Below are 24230 nucleotides of genomic sequence, written 5' to 3'. Positions count from 1 at the left end.
TCAGATTGCAAGAAGGAAATAATTTTCTGAATAATTTATGAATACGGTAATGCATACGCAAACTATTTTTTTTTTTAAAAAAAAAATCAGGGTCTTGTGCTAGTGCACAGGAGCTCAAGATCACCTCTCCGCTATTTAGCCCAGCATACCAACTGTTGTTGTTCAGTCATTAAGTCATATCCGACTCTTTGTGACCCCATGGACCATAGCATACCAGGCCTTCCTGTCCTCTGCTCTCTCCTGGAGTGTGCTCAAGTTCATATTCATTGCATCAGCATACCAATATCCCCCTCTTATCAATGTCCCTGTCAATTCCATCCTTCACTTTGGTGTTTGCCTTGATAGTGAACACCCTTTTTTAAAAGGCTGCTTCACGTACTACCAAAAGAATTACACTTGTCCAAAGAGCTCTTTCTTTTGCAGCCACCAGCTGCTCCCCCCTTCCTTGTGCTTCTTGCTTCCTTCCATTGGTCTCCATTCTGACAGCTGTCAGATATACATACAGGTTACAGAGGAGTGCCAGGATTGGTAAAGATATGCAAATGTCAAGGCAGAGCAGTGATGGGGGATCAGAAATATTAATGGAAAAGAACCCATGATGAAAAATCCACTCCAGGCTTGGATGTTACAACAAGCTACCCTGAAGCAACCCACGGTGACAACCCACTGTGGTTTGTTGCGTTGTGTGAACCAGATCACTGAGGGTACAATCCTATGCACTTTTAGACAGAGAAAAGTCCCTCAACTCCCAGCATTCCCCAGTCAGCCCAGTCAGCCATGCTGGGTGGGGCATACTGGGAATTGTAGGACTTTTTTCTGTCTAAACATGCACCGGATTGCAGCCTGAACTTCTTTAAAGAATCATAGACATGGATATGCCATTTTATAAATTTCAGAGAGCCAAAACCTTTAATATCCTGGTTCTAAAATAGAAACATATCCTGTCAGTATATCACGTTACTAATTAAAGTCCCTGGTAAATATGGGCTATCAGTGCCTCCTCTGCCATCAATATTACATTAAGGGCACAATCCTATGCATGTTTGGATAGAAAACAAGCCCTACAACTCCCAGCATTCCCCAGCCAGTTTGGGGAATGCTGGGAATTGTAGGACTTTTTTTCTGCCTAAAAATGCATAGGATTGCACCCCAAACTATGTTAATGCAATTTCTTTGCTGGAGAAAAAAGGTAGTAATTTGAATACTAATCTTTCTTATGTAAGACAGACCATTGATCTAGTTATCTAGCCAGCACTATCTGCCAGTAGCTTTATAAGGTCCCATTCAGTACCCCCACCCCACCCACCCACCCCTGGCTTGGTTTTATTTTTAAAGCTAGAGATGCCAGGACTGAAACAGCAACCTTTACATGCAAAACCTGTATTCCATCACTGAACTAAAGCCCTTCCATGACTATTTGATGAATGACATCAATAGGCTGGAATGAACAATAAATTAGAAACACAGTTATGTGTAAACTGTAGCTATTTTATCAATTGGCTGTGATTTTTACCAGTTTTCTGGAAAATATTTTCATTGTAATTCTAAATGTTGCATAACATCTTGTTTGAATTTCTACTTTTATGGTTTTATTCAGGATTTGTATCTAGCAAATAGATGGTATTGTTTAGCTCATCCAAAGAGCAAAATGTTGCCCAAAGAACCATTAAATGCGTCCAGCACTTGGTATACCAAAACATAGCTCTCCATGACATTCCTTAGACCCATTGATAGCTGGTGCTTTCCCAAACTAATCCTGTCAAACTGTAACACCCCTTCTTCCTCTCCATCCACACAAAGATCCTCCTATCTCCTCTACCCAGTTCTGCGCACAGAAACTCCATTTATTCAGTCATGATTACTAAATAGAATTTCCATGTACATAGGCAGTATACCTATGGATGGTAAATACTGCAGGAAAAGAGAACATCGTCTCCCTGCCCTGTCTGTAAGCCTCAGAGGCATCTGTCTGGTCACTGTTGGAGGAAATAGAGCATAGGACTAGTTGAAGTCAAGGGTATAATTAATGCAAGTCTGGGGTGGGAGGAGCTCCCAACATCAAATCCCCTAACCCTTTCCCCTCCAGCTCATTCACTGCACATTTATTTCCTTCTTAGGTGTCCTCAAGTCAAAACCCTTCCAAAAACTTCCCACTAGATTTCCCTCTGTCAGTGTCCTTCCATATCGTTCCTTCCCAGTTTCCCCCTCTGTCCCTCAAGAAAGAAAGGCATCTCATTTTTCTCATGAACCTTCCAGCTCTGGCTTTTTCCAGCCTGCTGTAGAACTCCTCTTGCCTCGTGCAGCTTAAAGGAGAACAAAGACATGGAATTTCATATATGGAGCTGGCCCGGGGCTGTGCAGCCACTCTCCAGTGTGCCATGATGAGCCAGTCTGTCTCCAGGATTCATCATCCCTCATCCACCAGTCTGTGCTGTAACTGTGCAGTCGACAATTCTGTTTGGGACATGCAGGAGCACCGTCCCCCACCATTCCCTTTAGTGGTCCCATGCTGGTACACTGGTGCCAGCATATAAAAAAAAATCCCTATGTTTTCAATTGTGTGGTTGTGTATTTGCATGTTTATTATTTTATGCTCTTTTAGGAATAGTGGCCTCAGCATGGTAAGTATCTGGAAATGCCTAGACCATCCCTCACCATGTGTGACTCCTCTTAAAAGGGAAGAATTGGTTCTTCTTTAATAGGGATAAATGCCAAGTTCTGCACCTAGGAAGAAGAAACCAAATGCACAGTTACAAGATGGGGGATACATGGCTCAACAACACTACAAGCGAGAAGGATCTTGGAACTGTTGTCCATCACTGAATATGAGCCAACAATGTGATGTGACTGCAAAAAAGGCCAATGTTATTTTGGGCTGCATTAATAGAAGCATAGCTTCCAAATCCCGGGAAGTACTAGTTCCCCTCTACTCAGTACTGGTCAGGCCTCATCTGGAGTACTGTGTCCAGTTCTGGGCACCACACTTTAAGAAGGATGCAGACAAACTGGAGAGGGTTCAGAGGAGGGCAACGAAGATGATCAGGGAACTGGAAACAAAGCCCTATGAGGAGAGACTGAAAGAACTGGGCATGTTTAGCCTTGAGAGGAGAAGACTGAGGGGAGATATGACAGCGCTCTTCAAGTACTTGAAAGGTTGTCACAGAGAGGAAGGCCAGGATCTCTTCTCGATCATCCCAGAACGCAGGACACGGAATAATGGGCTCGAGTGACAGGAAGCCAGTTTCTGGCTGAACATCAGGAAAAACTTCCTGACTGTTAGAGCAATACAACAATGGAACCAATTACCTAGGGAGATAGTGGGCTATCCCACACTGGAGGAGTTCAAGACGAGGCTGGACAGCCATCTGTTAGGGATGCTCTGACTTGGATTCCTGCATTGAGCAGGGGGTTGAACTTGATGGCCTTGTAGGCCCCTTCCCACCCTACTATTCTATGATTCTATGATTCTATGATTCTATGATTCTATGATTCTATGATTCTATGATTCTATGATTCTATGATTCTATGATTCTATGATTCTATGATTCTATGGTTCTGGTACCTTTCTTCCTATGAGGCCTTAGTATGATCTAGGGATGTACGAAAGTCTCTTACCTGTATCGAAATTTGATTCGCGGTGGGGGGGAGGCGCTCCGTCCCTCCCCCTGAAATTCCGGCCGGGGGGGGAGGCGCTCCATCCCTCCACCCCCGAATCCTGGCCGGGCTGCCGCCGTTTGCGTCCCTGCAGTCAGCCGTGATAGGCTACGTAAATGTTTACGTAGCCTATCACCCATGGGCACCGCCATTTGCGTACGTGTGGGGTTTTTTTTTTCTCTCAGCTGTGATAGGCTACATAAACATTTACGTAGCCTATCATGGTATTTTTTAAAAATCTAGCCGTGCTAGGCTACGTAAATTTTTACGTAGCCTATCACGTTTTGTTGTTGTTGTGTTTTTTTTTACTGGAAATGGCAGCGGCGGCAGCCGGTCAGAAGACTGGCCGCCGCCGCTGCCGCCACCGCCGGCAGAGCCGCCACCGCCGCCAGGAGGATTCGCCCAAGGTAAGTCCCATCCCAGGGGGGGCGGGGGGGCAGACCGTTTCGCCACCAATTTCGGGGGGCCGAATGCGCTGGCATTCAGCCTCCCCAAGATTCGTGGCAAAATTCTCTGACATCCCTAATGATGACTTGGCTTACTAATCATGCCCAGATGTCTCCAAAGTTGAATATTTTCCACCAATATGTTAGAAACTTTTCCTGTCAACTTTTAATAATTAGAGAGGTGGTTTAATATATCAGCTAGTAGTAACAGAACTTTTGGAATTAAGTTGGTTTACAGCGCAATCCTATTATACATGTCTACTCAGAACTACGTCTCATTGAGCTCAACAATGGTGCTCACGCCCAGGTAAGTGGTTGCAGGATTGCACTGTTAGTCCAACTGACCTCAGAGAAGCTAAGCAGTTTTACAAATACTGTGATTTGTGGTTTGCAGCTGATGCCACTTGTATAAGTAACTTTCAGCCAATGTCATAAAAAAAAGGTATCAGTCTATTCTTTAGACAACTGCACTCAGTTATTTCCATCTGATGTAAAACACAGAGGGTTTTAGGAATTAGCCTCCAAACCTGCCCTGATGAGCTGGCATGACTGACTAACTTAGTGTAATTGGACCCGGCAGCCTCTGAAGAGAGAACCAAAAAGGTCAAGTGACTATTGGAAATTTGATCCAGCGTTTGTGCAATGCAGTTGGACTGTCTCAAACCACGTTCTCTTGCTCTGAATCTATTTTGTCAGCATGGTTTTTTGGACCTTCTTTTCTGCTTGCCCTGAACATGTGAATCCTTCCTTTGAAGTTGCTGCCCTAGTTGATTGCTCACTGATAGTGCTCAAATTACATCCCCCCCCCCTTTACTGTTTGTGATGGTCCCTTAGCTATTTTTAAAATAAGGGTTTTATAAGGGAGGAGCATGATTTGCCTGATACTATGGGGAGTCAGGTATTGGGGTTTGCAGAGAGCCTTTAATCTTGCTCAGAGAGCCTTTAATCTTTGTAAAATGCCCAGAGAACATCGCCTATTGGGCAGTATAGAAATGAATGAATGCTCCTCTGCCTTACCATCACTGTTGTCTGGGCCAGAGCAAAAGGAAGGTGAAAAGCAGGTTGCAGCGGTGAAGAAGAGAGGCATCTCCAGGGGACTGTTGTCAGGGGGCTCCTGCTGGGATGTCAGCCCTCAGAAAGGACCTGACCTTGTCTGTCCTTGACACCAGCCTTGCTTAGTGTCACAAGTGATCCTTATTTTGTCCAGCCCTGTAGTCTCACAGTCATTCAACCCAGTTGCAGGGAAACCCAGACATACAGAAATACGTGTTGAAAAACAAGGTCCATCCTAATAATAAGGAACACTTGAGTGTACTTTTCAAAAGTGAAAAATCTCAGAGAAACAAACATCAGAGATTTGACTAATAACTATCTTCTTGGCAGCCTAATTCTATGCATATTTATTCAGCAGCAAGGTCCACTGTGTTCAGTGGGACATGCTAGTAAGTACTCAGCTTTGAGCACATTGTTGTTGAGGGGAAAGTGATTTGGAGATGAGATGGGAAGGAGCTTGGCACCAGGCTGGAAGAAAGAGGTAAAGTTTGAGGGGCTGCTGATTGGGTTTTTCTTTTTCCCATTTAGAGGAAGCTTCATCAGCTTAATTCTGTATGCCAGGCTGCTGGCATACAGGAGAGTTCTGCTGGTTCCTTCTTATCCAGAATTTCTAACACTTTGGGATACAGAGTGAAGGCAAGTTGTGATATTTATTTTCTCTTTCTTATGAGTGCTTTCTTTAAGATATGTAGCTTTATCACATAGTGGTGTTTCAAACATGTGATTTGATCACATGACACCTTCTATGAATGTAATGTGTACATAAAATAAGTAATGATCTACCAATGTTACTCCTGGAAACAATTGTCTTGTCTTTTTGTCTTGACTTTTAGGGGACACTGCTGCATGTCATGTCAAATTGAAACAGGTTGCAATCCAATGTTTAAAACACCAGAAGCTTTTAATACAGTTGCATTTACATATATCCCAAAATAACAGTAGGGTAATTAGGGATGTCAGAGAATTCTGCCACGGATCTCAGTGAGGCCGAATACCAGTGCATTCAGCCCCCCGAACACCGTGGTGGAACGGCCTGCCACCCCCCCGCAGATCCCCCCCGGGACGAGACTTACCTGGGGCGGATGTTCCGGGTGGCGGCGGCTCCGGCGGCGGCTCAGGCAGCAGCTTCAGCAGCAGCGGCAGAGGCGGCTGGTCTTCCGACCGGCTGCTGCTGCCACCATTTGCAGTCTTGTTGAGTTTTTTTTTTTTTTTTTACAAGACGTGATAGGCTACGTAAAGATTTACGTAGCCTATCATGGCTGGGTAAACAAAACAAAAAACCAACTGGGTAAACAAAAAAAAAAGGGGGGGAACGCAAATAGCATTGCGGGTGCTATTTGCGTCCCTTTTTGATTCACCGTTTTAGCCTACGTAAATATTTACGTAGGCTAAAATGGCGAATCAAAAAGGGACGCAAATAGCGCCCGCTACGCTATTTGCCTTCCCCTTTATTTTCGCCATCATAGTCTACGTAAATATTTACGTAGACTAAGACGGTGAAAAATAAGGAACGCAAATGGCGGCGGCCATAGCCGCCGCCATTTGTGTATGCTTTTTTTTTTTTTACCCAGAGCCCTCTGTGGCCGGAAATCCGGCTGCGGACAGCTCTGGCCTGGGCCTGGCTGGCTGCTCTGCGGAGCTGCCGCAGAGCACAGCCGGCCATGGAGGATTCCGAGGGGGAGAAATGGATCGCCTCCCCCCCATCGAGGATTCCGGGGGGAGGGACGGAATGCCTTCCCCCACACCATCAACATAATCTGCAGAAAGGTAAGTGACTTTCGTACATCCCTAAGGGTAATACTTTTATTACGACAAACTAAAATGTCGCAAAATAGTGAGCAAGCTGTTAGAACATTCTAGTTGATCCTAATAAATACATAAGCTTGCTATTACTTTTGAATCTTCCCAGTGGGCCAACAAAGCTACTGGTAATTTTTTTAATATGTAGACTCAGATTCAGATTACATTTAAATATATTTAAACAGATGACATTAATTATATAAGTGCTCTGTAAACAACAGCTATAATGTAGTGTGCTAGAAACATTGGCTCAATTCAGGTATCAGATGCCACAGTCTCCTGGCTATTGTTTAATTACATTAAGGGAGCAATCCTAAGTAGATAGGTGGCTGCCGTCAACCTCGGAGGTGACCGCCTATCCAAAGCAAGGCAGGAGAGGCATGGGGAGATCATTCCCTTTGTGCCTCTCTTGCCTTGCTCTTTTTCGCTAGACAGCCATTTTTGGCTGTCTAGCGGCGCGGGGGACGGCTGGGAGAGGAAGCTGCCATATGACACATAGGATGTGAACCATGAACCATGGTTTTGAGATGGGGAACATTTCATTACCTCATGTGCTCCTTCTACTCCTGTTGTGCACAAATTCTCCCCTCTATGATTTGTAACCATTGTTAAGTGTTGCATGTGTATTGGAGCTAACTATGTAACTATGTAGGATTGTGTAAAACCATGTTTCAAATAATGGAGTTGGATCCAGAATTAGTTGTGCTTACAGTAGGCTCATTACAATCAATGGGAGAAGTTACATGACTAATTTAGGTCCCATTGATTTCAGCGGGTCTACTCTAGGCAGTGCTAGCTCCACATTTTTGAGGGCCCATACGCAAGACTTCTTCAGTGCCCCCCTCAGTGAAGCTACCTTCTCACTAACTGCTATTGCTCCTCCTCCTCCTCTTTCTCATCACTGCTACCACTTGCTTACTTAAGAGGCAGAGAGCCAGTAAGCAAGGAGGCAGTGGCATTAATTGCTCTTTCTTCTCATCACCATTCTCTGCCTGGGCCAAAGCAAGAGGCAAGTGAACAAGAAGGTTGCAATGATAAAGAGAAGAAACAACTCCAGGGGACTCTTGTCAATGGGCCCCTGCTGGGCTGCGCCTGCGGGACCTTGGAAGATGCCTGATCATGCCAACCCTTGACACCCCCTCAGCATGATTAAGTCTAGATCCAACTCATGGTTTGGAGGCAATCCTGGTTAGCTCTAACCATAGTTAGCTGAATACAACTGTTAAACTATAGTTACAGCAAACCATAGAAGGAAGAGATAATTCACATGAGAGAAGGAAATATGTTTGAGCCCACAGCATTTCCCAATATTTAATTTAACTTATGGAAACAATGGCTTAGATTACTCAAAGCTCTTGACAGACCTATCCTCCATAAGTATTAGCCTTTATATTTAAATGGAAACTCTTGTGTCCAGAGGCAGTATATGTCTGAATTAATATTCAGAGGTCTACGGTCTCCAAAGCTGGATGTGCCATTTAACTATCATTACTAGTAGCCTTTGATAGATCTCAATGAATATATCTAGTATGGGATAAAACAAAGGGGGGCAGTGATCTCCTTCATGTCCTCCTCATGAGCAGAGGCATCTGACTAGATGCCCACTGGAAACAGAATGATGGCCTTAGCCTTGATCTAATAGCCTTTCTACATGAATCCATGTATTCATGTAATCCATAAGGCATTTCTTGTGCACTCGTGATTATTCACTCACTCTAGTTTGCAGGTGCTTTACACAGCGTTGTCATCCTCCAGGGCCTTTCTTGTGTTTTGCAACCATTTTAGCATGTTGTTTTCTAATGAGGAAGATCTGGTACATCCATGAATGGCAGCATGAAACCCTGGTGTATTTGCGCAGTTTCACTATGCCACAGCACCACCTAGTTGTTGTGTAATGGAACATATAGAAAGGCAGAGAAAGAAAAACCCCTGAAAAACCCAATTGTAAAGGAGCCAATCTTAATCCCACAAAGAATCTGGAATACAAAGCCTTGTTAAAGTGGCAGGTTAAAAGCCTCATGTAGAAAAAACCCTACATCCAAGCAATTCTTAGGTTCTTATTTTCACTTTTACTGAGACATGTGTTAGCCCCTACCTGTATTGTAAGATTTAGATAGGAACAAATATTGGGGGTAGGGTTGTTTTGACCAGTTATCTCTCGCTTCTTGGAATTTGTATGCTTTGAAGAAGAGCTCAAATTTAGAAACTGAACTTGCCGGACTTTTCTCTCTGGGGGGAAAAATCAGTCACAGACTTCATAATTTGGATTATACGTGTTTAGAAATTCCAGATCAACCTATAGTTTAGTTAAAAGTGCTTGTTCTTTCTATTTGTCAATCAGTCAGTTTGTTTTTGGACTCAATGTAAAGGCAGGAGATGGGAGAATTGCTCATCTCAGAATCCTCCCCCCTGCTCCTCTCACTTTTTGTTCTTCTCCAGTGATTTCCTGTGAAATATCAGCCTTCTTCAGGTGTTCAAAAACTGTAACCATGGAAGGCAGACAGGAAAGTGTGTGCTGCCCCTGTCTCCTCCACCCCCGACTTTCCTGTGTTGATGGGAAGGCCTGGAAAGGAACATGGTTGCAGACAGTCCTTCACAGGATCAGGAACCTATGTAGTCAGGGTTCCTGATCCTGTGGAGAACTGCAGCAACATTCATCCAAATGCAGTTACAGACAGTTCCTCTTCAGACTTTCCTCACCAATGAGGGGAGATTGGGGGGGGAGGTATTGGGATGGTGCGTGTGTTCCCGTCTGCTCTCCATGCTTACAATGTTTGAGTGTCGGAAGAGCGCTGTAATCTTTCTTGCCTGCCTGTCTAGGACTGAAAGATCTTCCTGGGCTTCTGATTATTGAGCTACTTGTTTCGAACTACTTCTTGAGCTCAGGGGCTGTGTTCAGCTTCAAGGTTCAAGGAGAGATTTTAAGTTCAGTTCTGGTTCACTGACGAAATGTAAAAATAAACAAACAACTATGTCTAAGCTGGTTCAGGTTTGGTTTAAGAACATAAGATGGGTCATACTGGATCAAACCAGAAGCCTATCTAGTCTAGCTCTCTGTTCCCACAGTGGCCAATCAGACGGATATGGGAAACTCACAAGCAGGACATGAGCACAATAGCACCCTCCTGCTCTGTTCCCCAGCAGCTGATATCGAGAAGCATACTGCCTCCAGTACTGGAGGTAATATATACATGATTGACTTTAAGTAAATGGATTGGGGTGCAGCGTCAGTCATTGTAAGCTAAACCTACTAACCACTCTCACAGGTACAACAAATGAGAATACAGAGGTGAACTTTTCGAGTATACTGTGTACATGATTTGCCCAATATAAATATGACAATCTACTATACAGTAGTGCAGACTGTTGTAAAGGAATGTTAACTTGGCTGTTACAACCAAATGTCCAGCTTTGTTTAGCATGGTTTATTATGGAAATCCTTAGCTTTCCACTATATTTCCTCTTTCTTTGCTTTACCATGGTGATTCCTTAAGGTGTAATGATTCTATGCCATTGCATGAGAATGATGTTTCTCTTGGCTGTTCAATGTAACCAGTCTGGTATATGAATCTTGTCATAAATCTGTTATACAATTTGCTTAAGTAACTGGTTATATTGTACACAGTGCTGTAGTTTGATCCTGATTACATTATCAAGTGAATAACCAAATGTTCCCCAGTGTCTATGTAATTTCTATTCATTTAACTTAAATATGTATGCCAGTTTGTGATCTGGGCAAATAGTTGAATATAAAATTGTATAAATCAGAATTAGGAACACAAATACTTTGACTGGAATGTACAATTTTTGGGAAACAGATGCTTTCATTTGGCACACAAACAAAAATATAACAGAGTACTGGATAAGACTCAAAGAGAGCAATCCTAGATTGCTGTCTAGCGGGCCATAGGATATGCTCTTTTTCGGGAACTGACCTCACCTGTGCTCTGAGGTCGGTTCCCAGAAAACTGACTGCCCCTCTCATCCGTGCTGCCTCAGAGGCAGCGTGGAGAAGCCCCATCCTCCAGGCTCACAAGAGGAGTGCAGAGCGACTGAAAAGGGGTGGGGCTGGGGGGCATTCCGGGGCAGGGAGAGTGGAGCTGTGTGTACGACACATCCAATGTGTCGTACAGCAGCTTCCTCTCCTGGTCAGCCCCTATGCCACTAGACAGGCAAAAACGGCTGTCTAGTGAAAAACAGCAAGGCAGGAGATGTGCAGAAGGCATGATCCCCCCATGCCTCTCCTGCCCTGCATTGGATAGGTGGTCACCTCCAAGTTCGGAGGCGGTCGCCTCAGAGTTCAGAGGTGGCCACCTATCTAGTTAGGATTGCACCCTAAATCAGGGATGGGCAACTTGTGGTTCTCCAGATGTTTTGGCCTACAACTCACCTTTGGGTATCCACTCACTTTTGGGTATGCTGGCTAGGTCTGATCAGAGCTGTAGGCCAAAACATCTGGAGGGCCACAAGTTGCCCACCCCTTCTCTAAATAAACATGTTCTAAGCATCAAATACAGAACTGTAAGGAAACAAAGCCACACTAAGTATTACATGGGTATATTGCTGATCTCCACAGCCCTGTGTCTCCATCAGATTCCTGTTTCCCTTTATGGCTTGAGACCCTGGTGCTTGAAGGACTATCTTCTCCCACAAGAACCCATGTGTACGCTATAGTTATTGTTGGAGGACTTCTCCGGGTATCCTTACCCTCTGAGGTTTGGTGGGGGAGGGGTGCCCAGAGAAAGGGTCTTTTTGATTGTGGTCCCTGCCTTTCCCTAGAGTGTAGGGTGCTGAGATGCAAAACTTGGTAGGGTTCTTGCATCTTGAGGAGCTGTGTAGAAGAGGGAATTTCAGTAGATGTAGCTCTATACAACTGTTAAAGGTGCAGGAGCTCTGTCCTCTTTTGCATTTGGCCACCCTACTAGGGAGGCTCTACTGGTGCCTATTCCTATGATCTTTTCAGTACCACCTGACCTGAACACCTTTTAAGATATTGTCTGAACTGGTGTTGGTTTGCTGCTGCTGTGCTTTTACTGTTATGCTGTCACTGTTTCCGTTTCAATCTGTCCACTTTTATTTTGGTTTTATTGGTATTTTAAAAATGCATGTTTATGCATGTTTACTCAGAAGTAAGTCCCACACTGTTCTGTGTGTAAGCCTAAGGCTGCAATCCTATATACACTTACCCGAGAATAACTTCCTTTGAACTCAATGGGATCTGTGTCTGAGTAGACATGCATAGGATTGTGTTGTGAGCTGGCCTGGAACTAGTAGCAATACTCCAGTGAAGGATCTTTTTTTCTTTTTAATCCATGCCCCTCCTTATTTAGTGCCACAAGGGTGCCCTTGCATAGTATCACTTCACTCTGCGCCAATCTAAACAGAAATGCTTTGTGAAGTGATTTGGGCAAAATCCACATTTTCACAGAATCGAATTAATCCTTTCCACGGTACACGCAGTGCTGTATTCCTCCACTTTTGCGGTGTATACGGGAACTGAAGCCACATTAGCTAGGGTGGGGTGAGCGAGTCCCGCCACAAGTAGAAATGGATGCCAGCAAGTGTGTAGGAGCAGGGCAGCCAATGAGCAGAAACCTGCTCCCCCTCCCTTGTGTGTTCAGCAAAGTGCAATGGAGGACTTGCTTACAAGTAGAATTCATGACAAACCCCACATTCCCCCCTACACACACACACACACACACACACACACACACACACACATTTATGAGGTGGGCAGGCAAGCAGGCAGCCGCAGCCACCCAGAGACTGAGCAGAATGAGCGGGAGTGCAAGAGGTGCTGAAAGTACAGAGCATAGAGCTGGCGAGGAGGGAGGGCGACTGGCACGTTGTCTTTGATGTATATTAACTGCCCACAACAGGCTTCCCCTGCCTGTACCCCAGCAAAAACAGGTTCAGTGAAGTGTTTCTGAATAGATGTTCATGATAATCATCTGTCCTGGCAATCATCACCCTTTCTTAGATGTTGTCAGGATTCCTTTAGCCCCCACTTTATTTCAACGCCGAAGACAAACACAGATAAGAGGCTTTAGTCTACAGCATTTAATCCATTACTTCACAGGGTCATACAGATGCAAAATCTCAGTGACTCTCAGTCTACAAAGGAATGCCTTCAGGGGAATTCAAAAGGATGTTAAGAGAGGTGCCTGCTGTTTGAAGAGGCCTAACTTAAGGGGGGGAGGAGCTAGGGATGGGCGTGGGGAATCCGCCCATGGGGGGAGGCAATCCGTTCCTCCCCCCCGGAATCCTCGTGAGCCAGCTCCTCTCCCCGGGGATTCCACAGAGCTGCAGGCTGGCAGCCGGCTCCATATCGTTGCCCTGGCGAATGGATACAGCTGCAAGTGGCATAGTGGATGCCACTTGTGGCCATAAAGCCCCTTAGTTTAACCTAAATGCAGCTGTAAATGGCTGCAATTAGGTTAAACTTAGGGCTTTCGGCCGCAAATGGCATCCACTACGCCACTTGCGGCTGTATCCATTCACCAAACCAGTGATACAGAGCCAGCCTGTGGCTCCACGGAATTGCTGCAGAGACAGGCCGGCTCCGTAGGATTCCGGAGGGAGGTGGAGGTGAGTGGTGCTCCTCTGCTGCGGACTCTGGAGGCTGGATTCCTTTGAATCCAGCCTCATTGGGGTCTGCGGCAGATTTCTCCACCATCCCTAGGAGGACCCTCTTTCTCATGAGGCTTCTGAGCACAGCTTCTCACGCAAGGCCAATCGGGTAGATGGACTACGTTCTGCCCCTGCCTTCTCTCTCTTTGCTCTGTGTCTGCCCCTGGCGTCTATTAGATCAGACTCTCCAACCCCCCCTCTCCTTCTGTTCACTGTCCCTCACAGGGGTGTGCGAAGAGGAACCCTCATCCTTAGCCAGCTGGGTGTTTGAAACCTGAGAAGCCAGCCCAGTCATGTCTGGACTAGCCTGGGAAAACACCTCCCCCATGTCTGGTGGTTCTTCTTCAGAATCTGAACTGCTATCCCACTCCCTGCGCTCAGAAACAACCCTGACAGATGTGCAGCTTCGAATCAACAAGCATCCACTGTTTCTGAGCTGTATTCCTTTGCAGCTGCACAGCTTCAAAACAGCAGGGCTGGTTTCCCTCCCCATCTACCCCAAGGCCAATGACTATTTAAAGTGAGAGGCAGCAATGGAGCCAGCCTTTCTCAGCTCTGCTCCTTTGTAGCTGCACAGCTTCAAAACAGCAGGGTTGGCAAAGTGGAACTGAAGGCAATGAGTTCCTTCCAGGTAGACATGTTTACCTTTTTGCTCTCCCCACGTCCCCACCCCATGCTACTTTCCCTTCTGCCAGTCAGCGCCGTTTCCACCAGCCTGCACTGAAGCCAGCTGAGGTCACATGGACTCCCAAACAGCACTGAAGCCACTGTGACAGGAAAATCCGACACAAAATGAGTTTGAAAAAAAGTTGGATTTAGGGCAAGGAACACCGGGATAGCTACAGAAAGCAGTGTGCGTCATCTGACACTATCGATTTGGGGTTGGAGTAGAACCGGAGTAAAAGCCCCATGTAGATGGGGCCTCTGTGCATGTACTTCTACTGGGTAATATGACTGGTCTAGCTTAAGGATGGACAAATCTATTTGTTTTGCTTTCTATAAAGTTCACATTTTTTTCAAGCACAAGTTTGTTCCATCAGTTTCCCATATCAGTTTGCAAATCGTTTTTAAAAGTCTGCATAAAAGTTCATTCACATTTTGAATGTGAATATGTGTATGAATTCTTATATCTATTTGTATCCTCTAATGTACACATTTCTGCAAGCAGTTTTGCCGAACATATGCATTTTTGTACACAATCTTCCCTAATGTACATATTTTTGAAAACTTCCCCTAATGTATGCATTTCTGTATGCATTTTCTGATCAGAGAACTGCATCAAAAAATTCAGAGAAGTGGGGAGACCAAAGGAATTGCATTCCAGTTCATGTATTAGTGAATTAGGAACTATGAATTAGGTTAGTTCATATTAAAATGGAAATGAAACAAATTTCTGCCCATCCCTGGACTAGCGACTAGTGCAACATCATGAATGAGATCTGGCATTAGGAAACTTTTGAGGCCTCTCCCTTCTCCTGTCCTAGGAGCTCTAACACAGTGTTGTATCCTAGAGGATTGGGATATGGGTATAGTCTGAGAGTTAATGTAGTGTGATTTCTGCTATTAAGAATGGAGATTTCAATATCTCCTACAGCACACTCCTAAGCACATTTACTCAGAAGTAAGTTCCATTGTGTCCAGTGGGGCTTATTTCCAAGTAAGTGTTCATAAGATTAAAGGTTTATTCTGTCTGGTGGTTTAGCCTCCTGCCTTTTGGTGTTTTTTTCTTTTTATGTATATTGGATGGGTGAGAATGAGGAAGGTGAATGGGTGGGTTATGTGAGCAGCCATCTGTGTTGTTTATTTGATTAAAAAAATAAGACCAATAAGAATCTTAAGAAAGAATAATGATTCCTCGCTAAGTAGTCATTTATGGTTACAGAATTTGCTCAATGGCTTTATATTTTGTGTATGGGAAAAATTATTATGAGTCCAAAAATCAAAAGGGCAGCAATTTCTGATGATGTGGCTTGGCCACTCTTGAAGTCAAACAAATTGATAACAAGATCCAGATAAATATGATTTCTTCCAGATTCAGACTAGACATCCATGTTTCACTTTCTAAGCATCTTGATTTTGTTGGAAAGGATTCAATTTGCTCATTGGCTACACAATATAAGAATTTAAGGGAGCAATCCTATCAGGATCGATGGTCGCTTCCTACCCCAGGAGTGACCACCTATCCAGTGCAGGGCAGGAGGAGTGGTGAGGAGAGGATATCTTCCTCGCTTCCCCAGCCCTGCTTTCATGGCTAGCTGCAGGACCTCAGAGTGCAGGAAGCGGCAGCTGGATGACACATAGAATGTGTCATACTGGATTTCTGACTTCCCTGCCCCTGGGAACGCCTCGTTTTCGCTGCTCCACGCTGCTCTTATGCGCATGGAGTGTGGGTGTGGGGCCGATCCGCACTGCCTATGAGGTGGCACAGGAGGGGGTGAGGGTCAGTTCTCCAGGAACTGACCTCAGAGCTCGGGCTCCAATGCCATCTATCCTATGGCCATCTAGCTACTGACTAGTGGCCATAGGATTACGCCCTAAGGGTGCAATCCAATGCATGTTTAGACAGAAAAACGACCTACAACTCCCAGCATTCCCTAGCCAGCATAGCTAGCTAGGGAATGCTGGTAGTCGTAGGACTTTTTCCCACCTAAACATGCATAGGATTGCACCCTAAGTAGAGCAAGTTTTAGGCAGAAATTGTGTCTATGGATCTTATGCATGCAAGGTTTCTAGTTAGCCTTTGAGGGTTAGTAGCCGCTGGACCCCTTAATCTGGAAATCCCAGATTAAGAAGAGAGATTTAGGTCAGTTTGTGGGTTTATAAACTGTGGGTTTGTAAAACCAAGTTGAAACAAATGGTAGTATTTGGGCCAATGCTTCTATTTTCAAAATGTGTTGTAGTAGCATGTGTGAAAAATGGCATTTGTGACAGTATTTTTTAAACTATGAGCAAAGGGGCATGGCAGTTTAGCTTCTAGCACATTATCTAGTACATCTAGGTTATTCACAACAATTCTAGCTAGAAATTTCTAATAAAGCATATTTCTACTATTCATGGTTGAAGGAATACATATGTGACGTTGGATGCATTGTTTGCTACAGCAGAGGCCCTCCAGTTTTCCAGACCCAGCAACCAGCCATCCCCAACCTACAACATGAAACCTCTCTCAATTTATATTTTCTCGATTTATTGCAGCTAGTTTTGCAAAGTATAAAACAAAGCTTAATTGAAGCTACAGTACAACTGAGGGCTGATTTGATTTCCAGCTTGTGTTTCAGGATATGTGTTAGGAAACAAAGTGAAAACGCAAGAAAAAAAAGTAACCTGTTCATTGGCCACTGCATGTGTGTTTCATTTTCCAGCTACAGCACATTCACATGTTCCCTGCATTCACATGTAAGACAGTTTCAGGCCTTAGTAAGGATAGTTTGAGGACAGTGAAATAGGTGGAAAGGAGCAGCTGCCGGAGTCCCATGGGCATGTGAAGTAGGTATGGTATGTGTCTGTTGTTGGAATGCTAGCTGATGGCCTTCCTCAGGTTGGGATCTGCCAACAAGCAATGTGTTTATCTGAGGAAGTTGTCATACACTTCCAAAAGAAGTAGAAATAACATTCCCCTCCCACCAGAGACTTGCTAAACTAATGGACTAATCCACCATTCTTCCTCAATAAGGATAGTATAGAAACTTCTAGCTTAATCTATGTTTTTTGCTTTCTCTAAATACCAATAACATGTATTAGTTGAAGCCTGTGTGGTGAGGGTGAAAGCACGGGTCCCATAGAAAGCTGTCTTGTACAGACTTTTGGGCCATCTCGCTCAGAACTGAATACACTTACTTACAGGGTTCAGACAGAAGTATTTCCCAATCCTATCTGGAAATGCCAGGAACTGTGAATCTGGAGCCTTCTCTATATCTGACCCCTCCTGTTAGCTTGGTATCCACCATACCCTCTGGTTTTCAGTTCAGTAAGAACTTGCATTGTAAAATGAGTTTGCCCTTTAGTTTGCTTCAGAATTTCTTGCATCTAGTGCTGAAATGAAATAGATTTCTACTGTAGAGTCTAGTGTTCCTAAATACTCCATAAACAGCTTGTGTTGTTGTTGTTCAGTTGTTAAGTCGTGTCCGACTCTTCGTGACCCCATGGACCATAGCACGCCAGGCCTTCCTGTCCTCCGCTCTCTCCTGGAGTGTGCTCAAGTTCATATTCATTGCATCGGTGATGCTATCTAGCCATCTCATCCTCTGCTGTCCCCTTCTCCTTTTGCCTTCAATCCTTCCCAGCATCAGGGTCTTTTCCAGGGAGTTTTCTCTTCGCATTTGGTGGCCAAAATATTTGAGCTTCAGCTTCATTATCTGTCCTTCCAATGAGCCGTCAGGGCTGATTTCCTTTAGGATGGACTGATTTGACCTCCTTGCAGTCCAGGGGACTCGTAAGACTCTTCTCCAGCACCACAGTTTGAAAGCATCAGATCTTGTGTACCTGTATCTAAATTCATTGGCTTTAATCCCACACACGTATATCCCACATAAGCAAATGTTCTACTGATTTCATGGGACTTCTTTGAGGGTAATCTCTAATCCATACTTCAACTCACTGGAATTAGAGGCAAGGCCCATCGTAGTGATCATTAAGGTAAGTTTTGTATTAAGAACTTTTAAAACTACAAAATACAGAAAACAATTTATTTAATGGAGTTGTAACCTTACAATAATGCAGCAAAATATAAAATACCTTTTTTGGTTTGTTTTCTTTTGCCATTTTTTAAAAAATGTAAACTTATTTTGACAATAATTTGCACTCAATATTTTTCATTTGCTATGTTTTATTTTCTACAATCATGTTAAAATATAGCATGCAAATAACTGAATAACAATAATGGTGTACATGTTTCATTGTAAAAGAATGATTTTTTAAAGCTTTGAACAAACTACACCACAACATTTTCACTGAACAAATATAAAATGCATTAACTAAATAAAACCTAGAAAATGATGCTGTTTTCTCAGTCTTTCACATGGATCATATTTAACTGGGGTCTTAACATATATTTTCCTATACATGTTTTCAGTTTATATAGCTATAATGTATTATTGCTTTCCTGTGTAATATAATTGCAACAGTGAAACAAATCAACAGGAGAACTTTGATTTGAACATGTAGAAATAGTGTACATACATGGTCCAGCCCCAACGTACTAAATACTTCATCTAGATTAGAATATGCCTGACTTCTGCAAACCTGAGTAGAGCTGCACACTCACAAAGAGTGTGGTGTGTGTTTATCATGAGTATACACCAGTGCTTTTTAAAAATTCAAACTCAGGCTGTACTTTGTTGTCTTTCCTAAAACAGTCTAAGAAATAAACATGAAAACACTTTGTCCACAGTCTATGGGACTTCCTAGCTTTACAAAACTTTATCATCACAGATTTACTAGAATATATACTTTCTAAAAAATGATAGCCAAAATCATGCTGCTTATTAGCGAATGTAATAGATATTATGCAAGGTGACATTCTAGTTTCAAAGTGTGACTGTGGTGTAAAGCATGAAGATAGAGATGGCCTCTGATGAAGTGAGGCACAATTTACTCCAGGGAGATTTCAGCAGCCATTCGGAGACAGTTGTACATTTCATGGGGAAGATCAGATCTTGTGAGATTATTTGCATCCAGACGGAGATGTCTGACCCTAGAATAGGCTAGTACTCCAACAACCTTACAAAAGCTGCTCACTGGAAATTCTGTAATATCAACGACACATTATTATTAGTAGAAAATAACGGAGAATACTCAGTTTAGCATATTTGTTTGTAAAGTCCATTAATGCCAAATGTTTCAGCAGATGGTGAGCATCAATAGAAATGACCAGACACTTAAGCTTATCAAATGATTTGCATTGCTTTTGGCCTTAAGAGTTTATAGAGAAATGATATTAAACTAATCTAATGTCAGAGGTTAGGTTTATAGGTCATTATAAAAGTAAATAAAGTTAGAACACAAAGTTACCAGATCCCCAGCAACATCACTTTGATTGTGGATCATGAGATGACCACATGCCACCATAGTGATGCAGCTGCAAGTCTTGACTTTCTTCATTATACCAAATCTTGGTTGTTTCCTACCAAACCTTGGTAAATTCCAGGAGGAATATATGCTGTTCTGAAGCCTTATAGTTCCCAAGTGGTATTGTAATATGATTTTATTTTGCAGATACATTGGCAAAGGTAACAAAGAAAGTTGTAAGAGGAGGATTGTTTCAAAATACAGTAGAAACAAATTGGCCATAAATGAATTTAGTTTGGTAATCAATAGAACAAGGTTTTTAATTATTACCACTTTAAAGATTCTAGAATTCTGCCTCTATAACTATCATGGATCAAAGGGCCTCACTGGGTTTAAGAGAGTGATGTAAATTCATAAAAGATATATTATACTTTGCATTCTGATCTCTCAGTTGTGGTCCACTGAGGTCTCAAAGGTTCCCTCAATCTTGGGTAGAGTAGATTTCTGTCTTAGTAAAGGGTTCCTTTGAGTAGAGATTTGGTGGATTGATTTTGCTTCACACTAAAGGTCTCATCCAAACTTAATAAACCTGACCCAAATTTATTAAACTCACTTTGGAATTCCTGCAGATGTATCATTTGTGTAAGACTGTTTAAACTTGTCTCAAATTGTGCTTTACACTAAATTCACTGACAATACAACTCTATGCTCTACATATGCATATATCTTATTCTGTAAGATGAAAACTGTTTCCCCTTTTGGGGATTGATTTGGCTTATGATCCTGGCTTGTTTGGAAAGCAACAAGCCTGGGATACCAGTTCAGATGTGACACTAAACAAAATACAAACTACAGATGGAGGCTTCCTGGGTTTTTTTAGCCACTTCTGCTGGTAGATGGAGTCAAGCGGGAGTAACTGAGAAGTGTACACTAGCATGCTTGCTTGTTCCTGATAAACCAAAGTTCTTATCATTACATCTTGTACTGGATCATTGTCTGCTAGTCTTGCACTGTGATCTGTGTAGTCTAGTTACTGATGCTTAGATACTATTTTCCTTGGACAATGATTGTATTTAGAAAAATTTTAGTTCTTTCCTTTTTGGTAATTCTGTTCAAGACATAAAGCTGGTTTTGTCTTTGTAAAGTTGGTTGCTGGTAGCCCATGTTGCTGCCAAACAGCTGAAAAGCAGCAAAAGGAGGATGTGATTTGGAGAAGAGGAACAGGGGTGGGAGAAGAGTTTGTCCACTCTCCTTCCATGTTGCTTTTCCTCTGCATATTCCTTCCCTAGCTTCTTTCCTCCCAGCCACAGTCCATGTGTGTCTGACTAGGGGAGGAGTTTATAAAGAAAGTATAGCAACTGAGTCCCATCCAGATTGTACCCTCCCTCCCTAGACTTTTCTACTGTGTGGTGATGACCTAGGTTCTCAGATTGAGGACTGCCACTGAATGTTTATTTTGGCCATGACAAGCACACAGTTTATTTAAGTCATCTCTGATAGGTGGCCATCCAGCCTCTGCTTCATAAACCCTGACAAAGGAGAGGGTACTACCTTCTGAGGCAGTCTGTTCCACTGTTAAACAGCCTGGAACATCAGAACGTTCTTTCTAATGTTTAGGCAAAATCCCCTTTCTTGAAATTTGGTTCAAGTGCTGCATTCCAAAGCAATAGAAAACCAATTCACTCCATCGTCTACATAATCGCCTCTTCTTCTGGCTAAACATACCTAATTCCTTCAACTTATCTTCATAGGGCTTGGTCTCCAGGCCCCTCACCAACTTTGTCTCCCTCCTCTGGACACCTTCCACTTTACCTTCTTAAATTTCACAGGCCAGAACTGGACATGTTGTCCATGAGCAGTGTTAATGGTCATGAATAAGAGCCTTTGACTGAGTGAAGGTGTGTCCTGCCTTGATGGTCTGGGCAAACAGAAGACTGTTCATGTAATAACTGTACAATTGTACAATCATGTTGAGTGCCTATGGGCAGAGAATGCAACTGATTACCTTGTCCATTAGTCTCTATGTGCTGTAACTTTCAAACTCTTTCCTACGGAGTCTTCTTGTGGCACTTTTCCTACTCACATTCTGAAAGCAGATGAGCAGAAAATGGCCACAGGAGGACAGATTTGTAATGTGTCAGCAGCAAGACTTCGACAGATTTCTAAGTGAAGCTCTGAAAGGTGCATCTGGAATTCATGCATCTCATATTTGTATTTTGGGGGAAAAGAGAGTAGAAATTATTATCAACAGTAGTCCCTTGTTTCTCTGCCTAGTCCCAGGAGGTCTGCTCTTACTTTTCCTCTTGCCTGTTTCTGTGAACTATTGCTCCTCCTGGAAAGAAATGTTCAGTGTGACCATAGATATATCCCTTGTAGGGATGTCAGAGGAATCCGTCCTGGACGTGAAATTCACTGAGCTTTCAGCAGCTCCCCCTCCCCCCAACTGTAGCTCATTTAACCACGAGCTGGTCCAACTCCATCTGTATCAAGTTGGGCCAGCTTGCAGATGTTCAGGTCCCTGTCCCCTTAAATCTCCATTTATGCAAATTGTGGCCACAGTTTGGGTAATTTATGCAACTTTGGGCTGTAATTTTCAAAAATTGCAGCCATAATATGCTTCATTTTGTGCAATGTGCATGTGCAGTTTGTGCAAATTAAGCAAACTGCAGCTGCAATTTGCATGAATGGAGATTTGAGAGGGGGTGACTCGAGAAACTTCCTGGATTTCAGGAAAAAGCCCATGGCTCAGCTTGCAAATGCTGGGGGCTCCAGAAAAATCCAGTGAGGCAAAAAAGGGTCAGGTTTTCTCATGATGGCCATCCCTAATCCCTTCCATTGATTCTTCAAATGAAATTTCTTCTCCCCTCTTCACCCTATGATTGTTTGATCATGCAAATAATAATATGTCCCAGAAATTCCCTAGGATGGATAGTACTAACTATTTCAATGAAACTGCAAGAGTTACGTGGAACTGGGTTCTCATGCTCTCTTAAGGCAGTTATAGCATGTTTATATTATTATTAACATTAGTATTAGTATTTCCTTCGAATGATTATTTTAAAAATATTAATGGATCAAATAATTTCCAACTAGAAGTTTATTTTGATGACTAGTTTGGAATCATCACTTAGCATCCTATTAATTTACATTTTGCAAAGTTTGTGTGTGTGTGGTGTTTTTTTTTAAGATGAAGTCAGAGTAAGGTTAATATGCCATTCATTTACTTTCCCATGCCTGATATACCGGCCAGGTCAAAATGCATAGTATTTGTGTCTTTTTGAAAGGATAGTTCTTCTAAGATTAATAAATAATTATAATTATAATTACTATATGACAAAGTGTAGTGAAGTATTGGGGGGAAATCACAATCAAATTCTAACTGCTGGTACGGAAGCCCATTGAAATCACTAGGAGCTGAGCAAGTGGTGTGCAAGTAACCCTCTACCATTAGGGAGAGGATTTTCCAGGTGAACTATGTCCATTTGTGTTGCAGTACACCCAAGACGGACAGGTCATGGTGGAGAGTTCTGAGAAAATGTGGTCCACTGGAGAAGGAAATGGCAACCCACTCCAGTATTCTTGCCGAGAAAACACTATGGAACGTATCACAAGGCTAAAAGAGATGACGCCGGAAGATGAGCCCCTCAGGTCGGAAGGTGTCCAATATACTACTGGGGAAAAGTAGAGGGAATTTCCAAGTAGCACCAGAAAGAGTGAAGCGGCTGGGCCAAAGCCGAAAGGACACTCAGCTGTGGATGTGTCTGGTGGTGAAAAGAAAGTTCAATGCAGTAAAGAACAATATTGTTTAGGATCCTGGAATGTAAGATCAATGAATCAAGGCAAGCTGGAGGTGGTCAAACATGAGATGGCAAGATTGAACATCGACATCTTGGGAATCAGAGAACTAAAATGGACAGGCGTGGGTGAATTTAATTCTGGTGACCATTGTATCTACTACTGTGGGCAAGAATCCCTTAGAAGACATGGAGTAGCACTCATAGTCAACAAAAGGGTGGGAAAAGCAGTACTGGGGTACAATCTCAAAAACAATAGAATGATCTCAGTACGAATCCAAGACAAACCATTCAACATCACAGTAATTCAAGTCTATGCCCCAACCACTGAGGCCGAAGAAGCTGAGGTTGATTGGTTCTATGAAGACCTACAACACCTTCTAGAACTAACACCAAAAAAAGATGTCCTCTTCATCATAGGGGATTGGAATGCTAAAGTAGGAAGTCAAGAAATCACCAGGATAACAGGCAAGCATGGCCTTGGTGTACAAAATGAAGCAGGACAAAGGCTCATAGAGTTTTGCCAAGAGAACACGCTGATCATACCAAACACTCTTTTCCAACAGCACAAGAGGCGACTCTACACATGGACGTCACCAGATGGTCAATATCGAAATCAGATTGATTATGTACTTTGCAGCCAAAGATGGAGAAGCTCCATACAGTCAGGAAAAACAAGACCTGGAGCTGACTGTGGCTCAGACTAGGGATGTCAGAGAATTCCGCCACGGATCTCGGTGAGGCTGAATGCCAGTGCATTTGGCCCCCCGAAATCTGTGGCGGAACGGCCTGCCACCACCCCACCCCCCTGCGGATCCCCCCTCCCTGGGATGAGACTTACCTGGGG

At 43.3% G+C, this 24230-nt stretch overlaps 1 protein-coding gene across 1 annotated transcript in view; it reads right to left on the bottom strand.

The window, feature by feature from the left end:
- Positions 1–16769: 16769 nt before the first annotated feature.
- LUM (lumican) overlaps positions 16770–24230 on the bottom strand; it is a 29354-nt gene continuing 21893 nt past the window's right edge. The window contains exon 3 of the mRNA XM_084810298.1: positions 16770–19327. Within this exon, the coding sequence (XP_084666424.1) occupies positions 19173–19327 (155 nt within the window). The 3' untranslated portion in view covers positions 16770–19172. The remainder of the gene's footprint in view (positions 19328–24230) is intronic.

The sequence above is a fragment of the Heloderma suspectum genome, chromosome 7 (assembly GCF_057233095.1).
Source record: "Heloderma suspectum isolate Gila_16-S chromosome 7, 16-S_ref, whole genome shotgun sequence".
Lineage (NCBI taxonomy): Eukaryota > Metazoa > Chordata > Lepidosauria > Squamata > Helodermatidae > Heloderma > Heloderma suspectum.
The sequence above is the reverse complement of the archived record's forward strand: the minus strand, read 5'-3'. Positions and strand labels throughout refer to the sequence as shown.